This window comes from Rhinichthys klamathensis, unplaced genomic scaffold (assembly GCF_029890125.1).
Source record: "Rhinichthys klamathensis goyatoka isolate OS25496 unplaced genomic scaffold, OSU_Roscu_1.1 h1tg000289l_1, whole genome shotgun sequence".
In the NCBI taxonomy this organism is placed as follows: Eukaryota; Metazoa; Chordata; class Actinopteri; order Cypriniformes; family Leuciscidae; genus Rhinichthys; species Rhinichthys klamathensis.
The window spans coordinates 6,124-21,235 of record NW_026606808.1 but is presented as its reverse complement, the minus strand read 5'-3'; the positions used below and the strand labels follow the sequence as shown (position 1 = coordinate 21,235).

General features: G+C 34.8%; 2 protein-coding genes across 3 annotated transcripts; both read right to left on the bottom strand.

The window, feature by feature from the left end:
• Window positions 1-823: 823 nt before the first annotated feature.
• Window positions 824-8,110, bottom strand: LOC130103502 (afadin- and alpha-actinin-binding protein-like). Of its 2 annotated transcripts, none has more exons than XM_056269749.1 (11): window positions 7,722-8,110; window positions 5,581-5,727; window positions 5,230-5,433; window positions 4,132-4,242; window positions 3,872-4,007; window positions 3,630-3,705; window positions 3,343-3,523; window positions 2,819-2,954; window positions 1,832-1,947; window positions 1,464-1,637; window positions 824-1,378 (listed from the first exon to the last, which is right to left on the bottom strand). In XM_056269749.1, the coding sequence occupies exons 2-11, from the start codon at window positions 5,701-5,703 to the stop codon at window positions 1,259-1,261; spliced, it is 1,377 nt and encodes a 458-aa protein (XP_056125724.1). In that variant the 5' UTR covers window positions 5,704-5,727; window positions 7,722-8,110; the 3' UTR covers window positions 824-1,258. The 2 variants fall into 2 exon arrangements, with proteins under 2 accessions (XP_056125724.1, XP_056125723.1); XM_056269748.1 differs by having other exon boundaries at window positions 2,819-2,966; window positions 7,722-8,105.
• Window positions 8,111-8,370: 260 nt separating this feature from the next.
• On the bottom strand, window positions 8,371-10,947 carry LOC130103420 (atrial natriuretic peptide receptor 2-like). Its single transcript, XM_056269663.1, is given in 6 exon segments — window positions 8,371-8,543; window positions 9,867-9,958; window positions 10,317-10,415; window positions 10,556-10,641; window positions 10,643-10,676; window positions 10,770-10,947. Coding segments are annotated over 6 exon segments (588 nt in total). The 3' UTR covers window positions 8,371-8,444.
• Window positions 10,948-15,112: the final 4,165 nt, after the last annotated feature.

The following is a 15,112-nucleotide window of genomic DNA, read 5'->3' as shown; positions in this document are numbered from 1 at the left end:
TTTTGCGCCAATGGTAGCCTAATTCGATTCAAAGGAATCCTTTGCATCAAAGGAAAAGTATCACGTCATCCTTTCATTTTGAAAATGAAAACATAAAATGTAAAAAAACATTTAACCAAAAGTTTACATCCCAACGGACAAGTTACATGTAAATGCTTCAAAACGTAAAATGTAATTTTTTTTAAAAACATTTCCCAAAAAACATTTCCCGTTGCATTGAGACAACAGGAGGTGCGGACCACTTTTGTAGACTATATGAATTTGTAATTATTCCACGTTTTTACACAAGTTACTTTATTTGAATAAATATTACTTAAAGCATTATGAAACACTGTCTAGAGTATTATTCCAGTTTGCCATTTTATATAAACAAAGCTTATTCCTTAATAGCCCGTTTTTTATCTAAAATACATTAATTTTAGGATCCGTCCCTATTTGTTAGTATGATATATTAAGCACTTTATCAATATGAAAGAGGAAATCAAAACTTTGTGGTTTTGGAGGTGATGTAAACAATAATGGTGGTGCCCCGATTAACTATACAAAGTCTAAAAGATAAAATAAATAAAAATGTACGTTTAAATGCAAATGCACAATAAATACAATGGACATATAAACTATTTGATCTAGATAAGTCGAATACTTTTTCCTTACAACTTAGACTGAAGGGACTTTACGCCATATTCAGTAACAAAAAATAAAATATATATTTGTAACAACACTGTTTAAAATGATGCATAAGATTATTCAAGTACCTAGAAGTAAACCATACAAAAACTATAACTAATACAATTAATTTCTACTAGCAAAACACAATATGAATACAATTCTATATGGATTTTCTAAATGAAAATGCAAAATGTTTCAAAAAGTCAACATGGCCATATTTAAAACATTGCTTCTTTCAAAACGTACACAATTCAGAGGCTTGTAAGATTCAGCAGGCTTAAGTCTCTGACAATCTTATCCACAATTCTGTTAAATATTCATGTCTGGTTGTTGTAAATTCTTCATAAAGATATTGGTGGACTTTAATCACATTCAAACTCATTCATATTGGATCCGAGTATCTCTCCTCTGATGTTGGAAGAAAATGTAGCTCCATCTGCAAGCAGTTCCATAGGTGGACAGACTAAAGATGAGATTTACTGACTTTACCAGAAATTGAAATGAGTTTCTCCTCATGAGCGGAGTCTGCAAAATCAGAAAACAAATTTCAAGTTTTATTTTAAAGAGAAATTAAACTAGTAAAAAATAATCACTCAGGCTTTGAAAATTCTTCCGTCGTGCGACTTTGTGGTTTCATCTGGTCTGCAAATGTTGTGTTCAGAAACTGATGTTTGAGCCACGTTGCACGATCGTCCTCGAAAGACTTCCTCTGAAAGAAGAGAACAATGTGGTAAAATCAAGATGAATTAAGAACTGAATTCAGAAGTCCATAAAAACCGGACACAGGTCAGAACCTCATGGCCCAATCTGATGGCAGCCTCCGTGAAATTTCTCCTTTCCATTTCAAAGTTTTTCCTCTGTTCTTCAAACACTCTCCACTCTTCTTTCAAGCGTTCCTTCTCTTCCAGCATGTAGGAATCGTTCAGAACAGCTGCAGTCTCCTCATCACAGGGTGTGTTGAGCTGTTGCTGTAAAAAACAAAAAAACAAAAGCTGGTCTAGGAAAGCAGCTGTGTTTACTTGTAATTTTAAGCATTAATAGCTATATTTAAATAGACATCTTAATGAATCTGAACGCTAAATAAAGTGATCGGGTTGATGGGCGTGTTTATATGTCACAAGCTTCAAATCGGAAGGGATTTTTTGACTGAGCCTCTACTTACTTGCAGAAGATGTTGTTGAGTCTGAATAAACTCTTTGCACTGCTGAATTTCTTGTTTGAGCCTCTCTATCTCCTCTTCATGGAGTTGTTTGGCGATCATCTCTTCGCTGTCTCCAGCTTGCACCATTGATGTTGCATAAATAAATATAATAAGCATCTGTATATTTATTTTACAATAGCTTTGTGTGTCTAAGTCGTGTGTATTGACTGATAAAGCCACAAAAGAAATAAATCAGAAAAGGCGGTGATGAACAAAAAGGTTAGGGTGTGTTTCGCACTTGGAGTTCAGTTCTCTTGGTTCTTTTGGTCCGGATCAAAACATTTGAGGCTATATTGTAACTATAATGAAAATGATAAAGATATATAGTAGTTCTAAAAAATCATTCTAAACATACAGTAAAAGAATAGTAGAGTCCACACTTCAATATCGTTCAATTCGATATTGTTGGAATCATTTTCAGAACGATAAAAACATTCTTTTTTTATGAGCTTGAGCATTTAAAGTGGCAGAGTTTGTAGTTATCGTTTTTGGTGTGAACGGCCCTTTAGACCTGGTTTGCTTAGCGTTCACACTGTCATTTTTACTACTAAACATGTAACAAAACAGCTTTCATGATGTATAATTTGTGATGGACTTTACAGAACATCCAAAACAATGCTGTGTGCTGGACTAAATGCGCTTGTTGTATGTGCGCACAAATGATGGTACTTTTACCAGCCGAGAGCTCATGAAGAGTTTATAAAAGGTGTAAAGGAGTCAAAACAGTGGCAGAAATTCCTCCCTTGCACACAAATGAAGATCTGCTGCAAGGAGACATAGTTTCTGACGCCTGTATCGAATGTAATGGGCAACGTAGCACTAGGGTTCAGTTGGCAATGTTCATGCTTATTCAAATGAACTGCACTAGGAGAGCAATCGCACCAGAGTTCGTTTTAATCGAACCAAAACCTGCCAAGTGTAAACACACCCTTAATTCTAATCCTCTACCTTGGCTGTCCAGTCTCTCAACATGATGTTTGAGTTTCCTCCACTGCTGACGAATGCTGTTGGTCAGTTTCTCCCGAGCGTGATCACAGGACATCTCAGGATGTCCTTTCAAAGGTTCCTCGTCATCTGAATTTGTCTGCAGAGTCAACTGAAATATGACCAAAATGATTCTTCTTTTTTTTGTTGTTGGTTAAAAATTTCAATAGCTTAAAAATATGGTGAAGGAAATGGTGTAGCGCCAAATGTATATGGACAGTCTAATGTCACAAAACTTACTGGGTGCATAAATCAAAAAGTAGAAAAAAGGATCTGTACACAACGAATAGGCCAGAGGCTCTCCAACTGTTCGTTTATTATACTTCAACAGAGGCAACAAAAAGACGTGGAAAAAAGGTGCTATAAAGTGCAAAACGTTTGAGAGATCAACTCTTCATCTTAAAAATAAAAATAACACTTATAGACCAAGCACATAAAACATAGAAGTCTTCAGTGTAAAATGGTTGTTATGGACATGACAGTCAAACCTGATCCATATTATTGCTTTGTTTCTCTTCCTTTTGGCATGTCTTCTTTGAATTTAAAACCACCACCATTTCTCGTTTCATTTGTTGAAGCACTTTCTTCAGCTCTATGTTCTCCATCATTAGCTCCCTCTGACGGTTATCAAATTCATTGAGAAGAGTTTTGTACATCTCTCCCTCATGTCTGAAAAAAAAAAAAAAAAAAAAGAATGTTTTTTATATGACATTATACTGAAGGGGAACAATTAAAACTGCAACAACAACAAAAAACAAATGATTATGTATTTTACCTGGATTCAGTTTTTCCAGTTTTCCAAAGACATCTCCTCCCGTCCGACCTTCCAACATAATTCAAAACTTCCATTCCTGACAAAGTAAACTCGTACAGTAATTGTAATAATATTTCAAAATATTTTTGATAGAATAAATGCAGCCTTGGTGACGCAGCCTTCCTAATATTGTATCTATTATTAAAAATATACACTATATATACAGTAATATTATTGGTTGATATATAAGTAATACATAATACCTTGTTTATTTTCCTTTTTGACAATGAGTAGTTGATTGAGGCGCTCCTTTACTCTGTTGTGCTCCCTTTCTCTTCTTTTGATGTCATGGTTGTATTGTGTGGCACGGCTTGCAATGATACCCTGTAGCCTTTGCACCTATTAAAGTAAAGACCACATCTGATTTGACAGAAGACTGAGGATCACCACCACTGTAGAACCAAAAAAAATAAAAACAGTACATGATGTCCAACTTCGCAGCTTTCTCATTCAATTTTCATACCTCTTCTTTTGCATCTTTTAGGCAATTTTGCAAAGTCTTTATATTTGTTTCCAGCTGACGCTCTCTCTCGTGCAAGCGCATGTTTTCCTTTTTCGAAAGATCAAGCTGGTCCTACGAAACAGTTAAATTATTTTTAGTTTTACTGGAAAAACTATGGAAGCTTGTTTCCGCTGAATAAAAAGTAAAAAAGGTAATTGCGACTTATCTCGCAATTCTTGCATGATACAAACTTGCAATTCTGACTTTTTTCTCAGAATTTTAACTCGCAATTGCGAGTTTGTATCACACAATTCTGAGAAAAAAAGTCAGAATTGCAAATTTGTATTTCACAATTCTGATTTTATAACTCGCGATTGCACGTATATATCACAATTCTGAGAAAAAAAGTCCGAATTGTACATTTTTATCCCAATTGTGAGGGAAAAAAAAGTCAGAATTGTACATTTTTATCACAATTGTGAGGAAAAAAAAGTCAGAATTGTACATTTTATCACAATTCTGAGAAAAAAAGTCAGAATTGTACATTTTTATCACAATTCTGAGAAAAAAAAAGTCAGAATTGCACATTTACCGGTATATCACAATTCTGAGGAAAAAGTCTGAATTTCGAAATATAAACTCGCAATTGCGAGCAAAAAAGTCAGAATTGAGATCATTTGTTATTCTGACTTTTTTTCCCTCACAATTATGACTTTTCTTGCAATTGCGAGTTTATAGAAAGAGAAAAGAAGTCACAATTTTTTTCTATCACAATTGAGAGTTATAAATTATGGGATATAAACTCGCAGTTGCGAGAAATTAAGCTTTTAAATCAATTCATATATCTCACAATTCAGACTTTTTTCTTGCAATTGCGAGTTTATAGAAAGAAAAGAAGTCAGAATTGTGAGATTTAAATTCGCAGTTGGAGAAAAAAAGCTTAATTTCTCGCCACTGCGAGTTTATATCCTATAATTTATAACTCGCAATTAAAATACAAAAAAAATGTGAGATAAAAAGTTGCAATTATCTTTTACATTTTTTTTTTTATTCCATGGCAAATACAAGCTTTCATAAAAACAATTATTAATTTGTTTGTATGTAGTAACAAAGTCAAACCTTTAGTCTGGAGTTGGTGAGGTGTTGGTAGTGGAGGTCGCTGCTGGACTTGAGCTGCTCCACCTCCAGATCCTCCATCATTCCAACAGCTCGACGGTGTAGCTGAAGCAAGTCATGTATGTTGTTTAGGGCAACCACAGCATCCAGATCACGAATGCCGTCTGAGTTACGGAAAATTGGCGGAAAGCACAGGGAGGACAACTCCTGTGAATGTAAAGAGTGGCAAATGTAATCATGCCATTGCCACAAGAGTCCATTTATAATACGAGATTCAAGTTTGTTCTTGTCTAGATTCTTCTTCTTCGAACATACAGTACAAGACAAGCTGCAGACAAATATAAGAGCACCTACCTGATTGATGTACAGAATGCACTCAGAGATATTCTCTTCCGTGCAGAAGTTGCTTGAGACACTGAAAGAACTTAAAGGCAGAGGAGGCATCACAGATGCTGTGTAGAGTCTTGAAGGAGACATTCTAGTCAATAACGCGTATAAGTTCTGGAAAAGAACAAGAAACGTACACATACATAAAATAATCCACAATCAAAAAAACGCACTAATAAGTGTAAAGATTTCTCTGAAGATTACTTGTACATGCTGTTAAGGTTACAACAAGTGAATGTGGATACTGCTCTAAATGAGGTTAGGAGGGGAACCTGTCCTTAAAATAACTTTCCACAGTATTTTGAGTCGCCTAATCTTTCCCTTTTCCCACAAGACTTTGGTTATCTGGAGCACGGATGTGAAATCTGTTACTAATATCAACTATGTTCTAAGTAATGACTTAATATGCCAAATGCAATTGATTTAAAGGAATATTTTGCCATTGTCATTATTTACTTGCCTTGGTCATTCCAAAACTGGTATGATGTGCTGCATTCAAGCCATGTCATAATTACCATAAATAAAATTGAATTCGGACATTCCTTGATGCCTTCTTACCTTGCAATGCGTCCTCCGAAGGCAGCATTTTTAAGATTTTAATTACAAGTTCTACAAGCACATGAAGGTTTTTCGCAGGTCAGAATTACTTTGGTAATTACGGCATGGCGTGAACGCATCTCTGTTACCACATTTGCCAAGCTCAAAAATGGAGAAAAAACTAAATGAAAACACTGGATATAAACTATGACTCGTGCACCATATCCAAAGTCTGAATTATGAAGCGATAGATTTTTCTAAAGAACAGACTGAAATTTAGGTTAAGAATTAAAAACTTTCCCATCCACCAAAGTTCTCAAGGACATTACTGTATGGTATAGTCAGAAGTCAGGTTAAGGTCATAACATAGGGTATGTTTCCACGACAACTGAAAACCTTAAATGCGTTTTGGCCGTTCATTTTGATGACAACAGTGTTTCGGGGGCCCGAAAACGCAAACTTTTGAAAACAGGTTTCAAAGTGCAAGGTTTTGAAAATGATGCCTTCACCATCTCCATCCATGTAAACAACAAAAACGTGAATTTTTGAAAACGGTGACGTCGTGTGCATGCGTATTACATGTTCACTTACTGAATGCATATTACGTGTTCACGGAGTGTTTCTTGACAAAGTGACATCGCCAACTACAGGCCTGTCAGCATAATACAGCCTTTTTAGTTATTTTTGCAGATTAGTGTGAACGGGAACGTTTTGACAATGTTGTTGTCTGTTTTTAGTACATAGTTGACGTGTAAACATAGTTACAAAGAATGTGAGAACCAATAAAGGTGATATCCAATGTAAGGTGATCGTGATCCATTGAAAAGCATCATATTAAAGCTACTTAAAATTCAGTCTTTTCCTCAGACATATCATATGGTATTTGGAATATAGCGCACGAGCTTTATGGAGTTTTTTAAAGAGCTCCACAGACATGGTTACTATGAACTGTTGTGGAAAAGAACTGAGTGAAGATTCTCTAAAATGCTCCATATAAAAGTCTAGAACAATTTGAGTATAAATAATAAAATTGTCATGTTTAAGCAAATTATAACTTTATATGACCAAACAACGACTTTTTCCATCTATAAGATTCCACCTCATTTTCAGTGACTTTTCTAGTCCTCATTTTAAAGAAATTGAACTCATAAAGAGCATTTATAACCAATTATATATAGTGATTAAAAATCACTATAGCAATTTCCAATATCAAATGTAACATTTTACTCTTCCATGCATGGAAAACACAAAATTGCTATAAAGCTAGGCTATGTAAATATTATATATATATATATATATATATATATATATATATATATATATATATATATATATATATATATATATATATATATATGGACACAGCAATCCATGAGAAGCTCAGTATTACTGGATATAGGCAACACACCTAAATTATCAGGTCTAAAGTAGGTTAAGGTGAGAAGAAGGATTTCTACATTAGGAGGACGCTGAATTTACTCAAAATTACATGATGATAATGAGACATAAAAGCGATATTTACATCTTTACTATAGGAATAACATACAGATGGTTAACAAACGAGGACTTACCGCGTATCTGTTGGGATTCAAGAGCACTTGGTTGTTGTGAGGCTTGTCAGCTTCTTTTCACGACATTTGCACAGACTGATACATTTTCCCGGGAAGTTTGCGTAATAAACCGTCTTATTGTGGCACGTAGTTACATTGATGCAGGCGCGTTCTGCACAGGCTCAACCTTGAACGAAAACAGTCACAAGCAAACGCGTTGCCATGCAACGAATACGAGGGCGTGTCATTGGCTGTAACTCATGCACCCCCGCGGAATACAGACCAATAGACTTCGTCGCAGTCAATGCAGGTGCTAAAAACATAAATAGGCTAGTTATAGTAACAATCTACCAAAATGCAATACTAAATATAAGGACATTTACATCAGAAAAGCAACATTTTTGTCTGCCCATTTTATTTCAGCATAACTTTCAAATTCAACTATGTACTGATGAAGATAAAATAAGCACCAACATTTTTAATGAAAGGTTTCTACAAATACATTTGCCCTTCCTATGACAAATGCAATTTGTTAAATATTACAGACAAAACATATTTTACAACATTTTAGTCAAATATACAATGAAAGCAGCAACATTTTAGCAAAGCAGCAATCAAATACTTTGCACATACACCTACAGTAGGCCTAATTATAAACTTCACTGAAATCCTTTAGCATATTTGCTAAACAATTTTATTTGTTAAAGTTTCTGTCATGACTGTGCTTATACTGCAGCACATAAGTTAATTGCTAACAGGAATGGGAAGACCCAAAGGTTCGTCTTCCCGGGACAAAGGGTCTATTTTGGCCTCCAGCCACCAAGTTGTCATTTTGCCTTTGCCCTGTTTAACAAAAAGTCGCAATCAGTAAATCTCCTAAACACAATGCCCTGAAGGAGGACAGCATCATACAAAAGAAAGGACGAGGGGATTGAGCGCGACTGAGTAGAGGTGTGTATTTGCTTGTACATAATGAACACACAAGTGAAACCACAAAAGCCAGCTGAGGTTGAGTCCTAATTGAGAGGCACAGCTGAGCTGAGATCAGAGTTCAGCCTCTGGGGACCATATACCATCATTTCAGGAAGAAAAACATCAATAGAAGATTGATTTGGTAGAAGGATCTACCAGAGCTGCGTTTCCTGAAAGCATCATTAGCCAACTATAGTCATAAGTTTCGTTGAATTGCGTTGGTAACAACGGAACAAGACAATAATAGACAATTAATAGACAATAATATAATAAAATAAATATTTTAAAAAATAAATAAGGATGAGCTCACAAATCATTTTGACAAAAATATTTCTTACTTCATAACTGTCGTTGAATTACTTATTTTTTAAAAACATTATTTAGGCTAAGCTATGTTGACCTATTTTTAGCCGATAATACAGTGTTTATTTTTTCCACAACATGTATCAGCACATTAATCATCTTGTCAAGCTAATGCTATGGAGCACCTAAAGGGATATGAAAAATTCGGTGGGAGAAAAAAAAAATAATGTTTTTGCTTGCTCATAAAAATGTAGCTTTTTCTCACAAATTTGTTGTGTTCCACGGAGAAACATTGTAATCCTTCACAAATATTTTGCATTCTCTTGCAAATGTAAAAGAAAATTTGCATTCACTCACAAAACGTTTGTGTTCTCTCACAGAAGTATTGCGTTCCACCGAGAAACTTTTGCGTTCTCTCACAAATGTATTGTACAATGTGAATCTTACAAAAATGTATGATTGTTCGAAAAAAAGTAGGCCTATACGCATGAAGAACACATAAACATACGTAAGCAAATCGTACGAAAACATATGAAAGATTGTACGAATTCGTACAAATTAGCCACCAATTTGCCAAAATGTAAAATTGTTACAAACTGCCGAAATGTGTCATTTCATTACAAAAGTTTAATGATTGAACACAAAGTTTCTAGAGGAAAACAGAAGTTTTACGAAAGAATGCAAAATAAAAATGTTCCTCCCATCTCATTTTTTCATCACCAAATCACCGTACTTTAGGGGCTTCATAGTATGCAAAGTTTGCAAGTTAACCATGGCAACCTGGGTGAATGGACGAAATATTTTGCCACTAAATTTACAACAGGCAAAATGATAGCTCTGTGGGTGGCTTCTTTGCATACACAAACAAGTGCTCTGAACTGACCATCTTACCTTCACATTGAGAGACCCACGACACATCAGCACGTATCCGCCAAGTGTGTGTAGAAGGTCAGCTGAAGAGCCACTGCACTGGATCTTTAAAGCTATAAGCATCATAACAACAATACGAAATATAAAGGCACGTGGAATGGAAATGACAAGCCCAAAAATGTTGACAAGTTTTCAAAAAGTTTTATAATGATCCAAAACACTCTGGAGACTTTTGGTAATAATAGGCCTATCACAGTACTTAGATATAGCTTTAGCTTTTTTGATCTCCACAGAAGTTTAAGAAAGGGAAATATTTGGATCCAACCGTAACCAACATTCAGTTTTATCCCTTTATATCCAATAAAACAGTACTTAAAGACAAATATTTACAAGATTCCATTCGCCCGGAAGTGTCGGACAGGGTCAGTTACTAATTGACGCTGTGTAAACAGCTGCGTTTTTCCCAAATACCTTCACTGGTGGACTCCATACGGGACGCGGTGTTTACAGTGTCACCAAATAAGCAGTATCGTGGCATTTTGGTGCCAACCACCCCAGCTACAACAGGGCCTAAGATAACATAAAATACTGTGAATAAAGTTCATAAAATACTGTCTCGTCCAAAGGACAGAGTTTACAATATGTGTTTAAAATGGTAGCCAGCTTGACGCTAATTTCAAGGAAAGATGATTAATGGAAGGCATGCTGACCCGAGTGAATGCCAGCCCGTATCTTCAGCTGTGTGGTGGGCTTGTGTGGGATTTTAAACGCCTGACAGATGCTGATCAAGTCCAGCGCCATTCTCTTTCGGTACTCCTGAGACTACCATATCTGCAGAGGGGGGGGGGGTTTCATTGATTTTTGTGCAATTTGATGCGAACGTGTGACAAACAAAGGAAGCAGGATCTCTGTAATCGCACTCACAAGCATCTCCTATAGTTTCCACTTTGTAGACATCATAGTTGTCGTCGATGATGTCATCAAATGTTGTGTAAAGCTTGTTGAGAAAATCCACAACCTGGTGCGGAGTGCTGGAGCCTGAGAGTTGCGGGAAGCCCACTATGTCACTGCCCAAAAGAAACACAAAATAATTTATATTCATTAATATATCATAGAGTTCAAGAGTTTGGGATCAGATTTTTTTCTAAAGAACTTTGATTCAGAAGAATGCATTAAACTGTTCAAAAGTAGCAGGTACAAATGGCTATTTCAAATAAAAGCTGTTCTGACTGCATTTAAAAAAATACTAAAATAGAAAAGTTATGTTAAATTGGAATAACATTGCTGGATATTACTGTTTTTACTGTAAATGCAGCCTTGATGAGCATAGAATAAATTAAAATATCTTAACAAACCTAAACATTTGAACAGTAGTACAGTATATATAACCCAGAAATATACAGTGGCATTGGAGTAACTCTGGGCCTCTGCTGTGCATCCCTGACGAAGATCATCAGATACTGGTTTTGGTAACATGCCTGACACAAACATAATAATAATAATATATATATATAATTTATGTTAATAAATGCACATAAATTTTCAAGCTGGAAACAGTCACAGCACAAGTACTTTAAATGTCCAATAGGTGGAACCATTTGGACATTCATTCATTGAATTTTTTTTTTCTTGTCTGAAAAAATCAGCCATAAACACTTCCATACTGTAGAGTAAACGGTCTGTCTTCTGCTTCTCCTGAAGAAGATCCTGTGTTCTCTCGGCTACAATGGTTTCCAAATGTTTACTGTACTTTTCCATCTAGAAAATAAAAACAACAAAGGTGATTTAAATTTTTTTTTATTAAATAATTCTATTTCTGTTAATTGAAATAAAGCTGAAATAGAATAAAATAGAATAAAAACAACATTATAAAAATAATAATAATAAAAACTTAAACTAAATAAAAATTAGAAGTGTTGGCTTGGTAATAAACTGAAATAAGTACAAAATTATTAACTGTTAATAAATAAAAACAAAACCTATAATAAAAAGTAAAAATTAGACCTAAATACAAAAAAAAAAACATAATAAAATTACTAAACATCAAACTGAATAGAGAAAATATAAAAGTAAAAGCTTAATCGAAAAGTTAATAAAACTTATGTATATATATATTATATATATACATAGTTTTATTAACTTTTCGAATAAGCTTTTACTTGCACAGTACTGTGTGTGTGTGTGTGTGTGTGTGTGTGTGTGTGTGTGTGTGTGTGTGTGTGTGTGTGTGTGTGTGTGTGTGTGTGTGTGTGTGTGTGTGTGTGTGTGTGTGTGTGCGTTGGTGCGACCGGATTATGAGGACAAAAACCATGGATACATACCGACTCTATGAGGACATACCGTAACTACGAGGACAGCACTAGTGTCCTCATAAGTCGAGCAGTGTAGAAAGGCTTATCAGGCTGCGCCTAACCACCTCCCGCTTTTTCTCAATATGTCCTTATAAATCCGTTGTACCCGTTTTTCAGTGTGTGCCAGAGTATGCTCAGAGTGTATAATCTCCCTCTATGTGAAATTCGACGCTACTGCAGTATCATACACATTTCATACACCCAGACCACGCCCAAGCGCGATTCATTGGTGGAACGCTGGAATCCTCGTCAGTGATTGGCTGCTGAAATCCTCGTCAGTGATTGGCTGCATTTCACATCCGTCAAAGTCAGCGCGCCTGCGCCTCTGATCTTCTATCGCAGACGTGTGGTGTGACCGTGTGATTAATCAGAAGATTAATCATCATCATGAAAGATTAATTAGCAGAATTCGAGCGAAGTTGACGAGCTATAGTGGGAGATTTTCACTTTATCACGAGGAAGGTAAGTGCGTTTATTTATATATTCTACCTTTATGGAGTTAAGTGTCATGAGTCAGACAGTTTTTAATAACGTTAGTTACATTACTTTAAACGTGGCCACTAAACGTGCTAATATAAATCCATAAGCAGTTGGATACTACAGTATTAGTATTAGTTGATGAAAGATACATCTCCATGGATGCTTGAGAGAATTAATTTACATTTTGAAATAAATCAAATCTATGTTGTCATCGTGATGACTGGTAAAGTTGAGTGGATGAATTTACAGTTTAATACAGTAAGATACAGAAATATATTAAATAAACAGAAACGAGACTAATGTAAAAGTATACTTTCATTAATGTAACGTTACTGTCATTAGAATGACTTGCCAAAATTATCTGGTTGATTCATTTTAGGGATGGATATTAGCAGACATTTTATGATTCCATTCAATTTTAATTCACGTGCTTTCGATTCTATTTCCAATTCGATTTTACATTTATTATTTTAATGTAAATCAGGTGTAATACATGTAACATTTTCTAAAACTTTCTCTCTATAGTTAATTTTTCTAAGTAACGAGTTTAGCTTCATTTGATCTGAGGCGCCACATTAAAGAGTGATGAAATGGTATTAAAATGGACTGAATTTGAAATCGGAGACTGTTTCTTATCAAAAGTAACAAGCCTCAAAACCTCACTGATCAACTATTTCTGTGTAAAATGTTGTATTTATTGATATAGACTACAGTCTGACAATAATGTACTGTATATAAAGCATATCTATCTATCTATCTATCTATCTATCTATCTATCTGTCTATATATATATATATATATAGGCCTATATATTTATATATTTATAAATACATACTAATTATGTTGTCTGGAATGTTTTCAGTCAACATGTTAAGAAAGAAGAGAATAAAACCTGAGCAGGATGCAAAAGAACACATATTGTCGGGCAAAGACAAAGCCTTCATTGAGGGACGACAAATCAACACCACAAGGCAATTTGACTATGTTCAGACTGCAGGCAAATCAAATCATAAAGTAGGCATGCACTTGTAAGAATGAAAAGTAGGCCTATTGCTGGCAGTCTGGACATGATCTTTCACATTCACACATTTTACCCTTGGGTAAGCCGCTCATTTTCATAAAGGTTAAGAGATGAAAAAAAAAACTTTAAACAATTTTTTTATAATTATTATTTTAAAATAAATACATAAAACTATGTATACAGAGAATAGTGTAACCAAAATCAACTAGTAGGCTATATCACAGTGAAAGCCAATGCTTGATTATTTTTTTTATTTCCTGCACCTCATATTACATTACACAGTTTTACAGGATTTAACTCTTTAAAAGGATAGGTTGGTTAGCTGTGTAACATATAGGTGCACTTGGATTCATGTTTTATTTGTATTATTAGCCTATATATTATTTTGCCCTTTCAGGGAGAGGTGTGTTTGCACTTGAGCACATTGAACCATACACCTTTGTTGTTGAATACCGTGGGATTCTCTCTCAAAGTAAACATGTTAAAGATGTTCAAGGCAACTACTTGTTTGACTTCACATGGAATGGAACACGTTATTGGTAAGCTGGCTGTTTCTTTTTTGGTTTATTTATTTTTGGTTCATATTCAGAGCAAACTAGTTGCATGTCATTCTAATAAAAACAGTTATAATTATGATTTATTATTATTACTATTATTATTACAATATAGGGCTGCACGATTTGGGGAAAATGTCATTGTGATTATTGAGGTCAATATTGCAATTGGAATATGCGATTGCGATATAATAAACAAATGGTTTCATGAGTCAACTTGCTTGGTTCTAAAGCAAAATGCACACACAGATTAGTGATAATTCTGAAATGTGTATTTCTCAACTCAAACTAGCAACAACAACTAAATGATTGATAACATCTAAGCCATTGATGTCTGGATAAAAATTAATCCACCCCCATTTAAAACATTAATTATAGCCATCCAACATTACAGTGATTCCATCATTACAATTGAAAGCTATAATTTTTTTAAAAACATTTATTAGACGTCAAAAAATATAACAGCTTTTAATTTAAGTGAACTTCAAATAATCCTCACATAAACCCATTATAAATGACATGTCATATTTACCTGTGCCCTTCCTGTCTAACAGGTATGCAGAAATTTAATAAAGTTATCAAACAGTCTGCGACTCTGCGCTGCATAAAGAATAAATAGACTAATCCTTATTAAAGCTACATAAGTTCTTTAGTCAAGAGCAGTGAGTAATTTTCTCTGTCCCCTTTGTTCTGTGATTAACTTTACTGACAGAAAGCTTTGGCTGCTGGCCCTTTAAGAGCAGCCGCTGCTGACAGAGACACGGATCTCACACGCGCCTCATCCTCTCACAACTCTATACGTCCATCATAAGACTGCTCTTATGTTATGAAGATACTCGACAAACGACATTTTGGCATAAT

What these genes read in the sequence shown, in the direction of transcription:
- LOC130103502 (XM_056269748.1), bottom strand. Translation starts at nt 5,703, where the DNA reads ATGTCTCCTTCAAGACTCTACACAGCATCTGTGATGCCTCCTCTGCCT. An exon ending in TCACCAACTCCAGACTAAAG is followed by an intron (nt 4,243 to 5,229) that starts GTTTGACTTTGT and finishes ACTGTTTCGTAG; the next exon opens with GACCAGCTTGATCTTTCGAA. An exon ending in CAAAAAGGAAAATAAACAAG is followed by an intron (nt 3,706 to 3,871) that starts GTATTATGTATT and finishes TTACTTTGTCAG; the next exon opens with GAATGGAAGTTTTGAATTAT.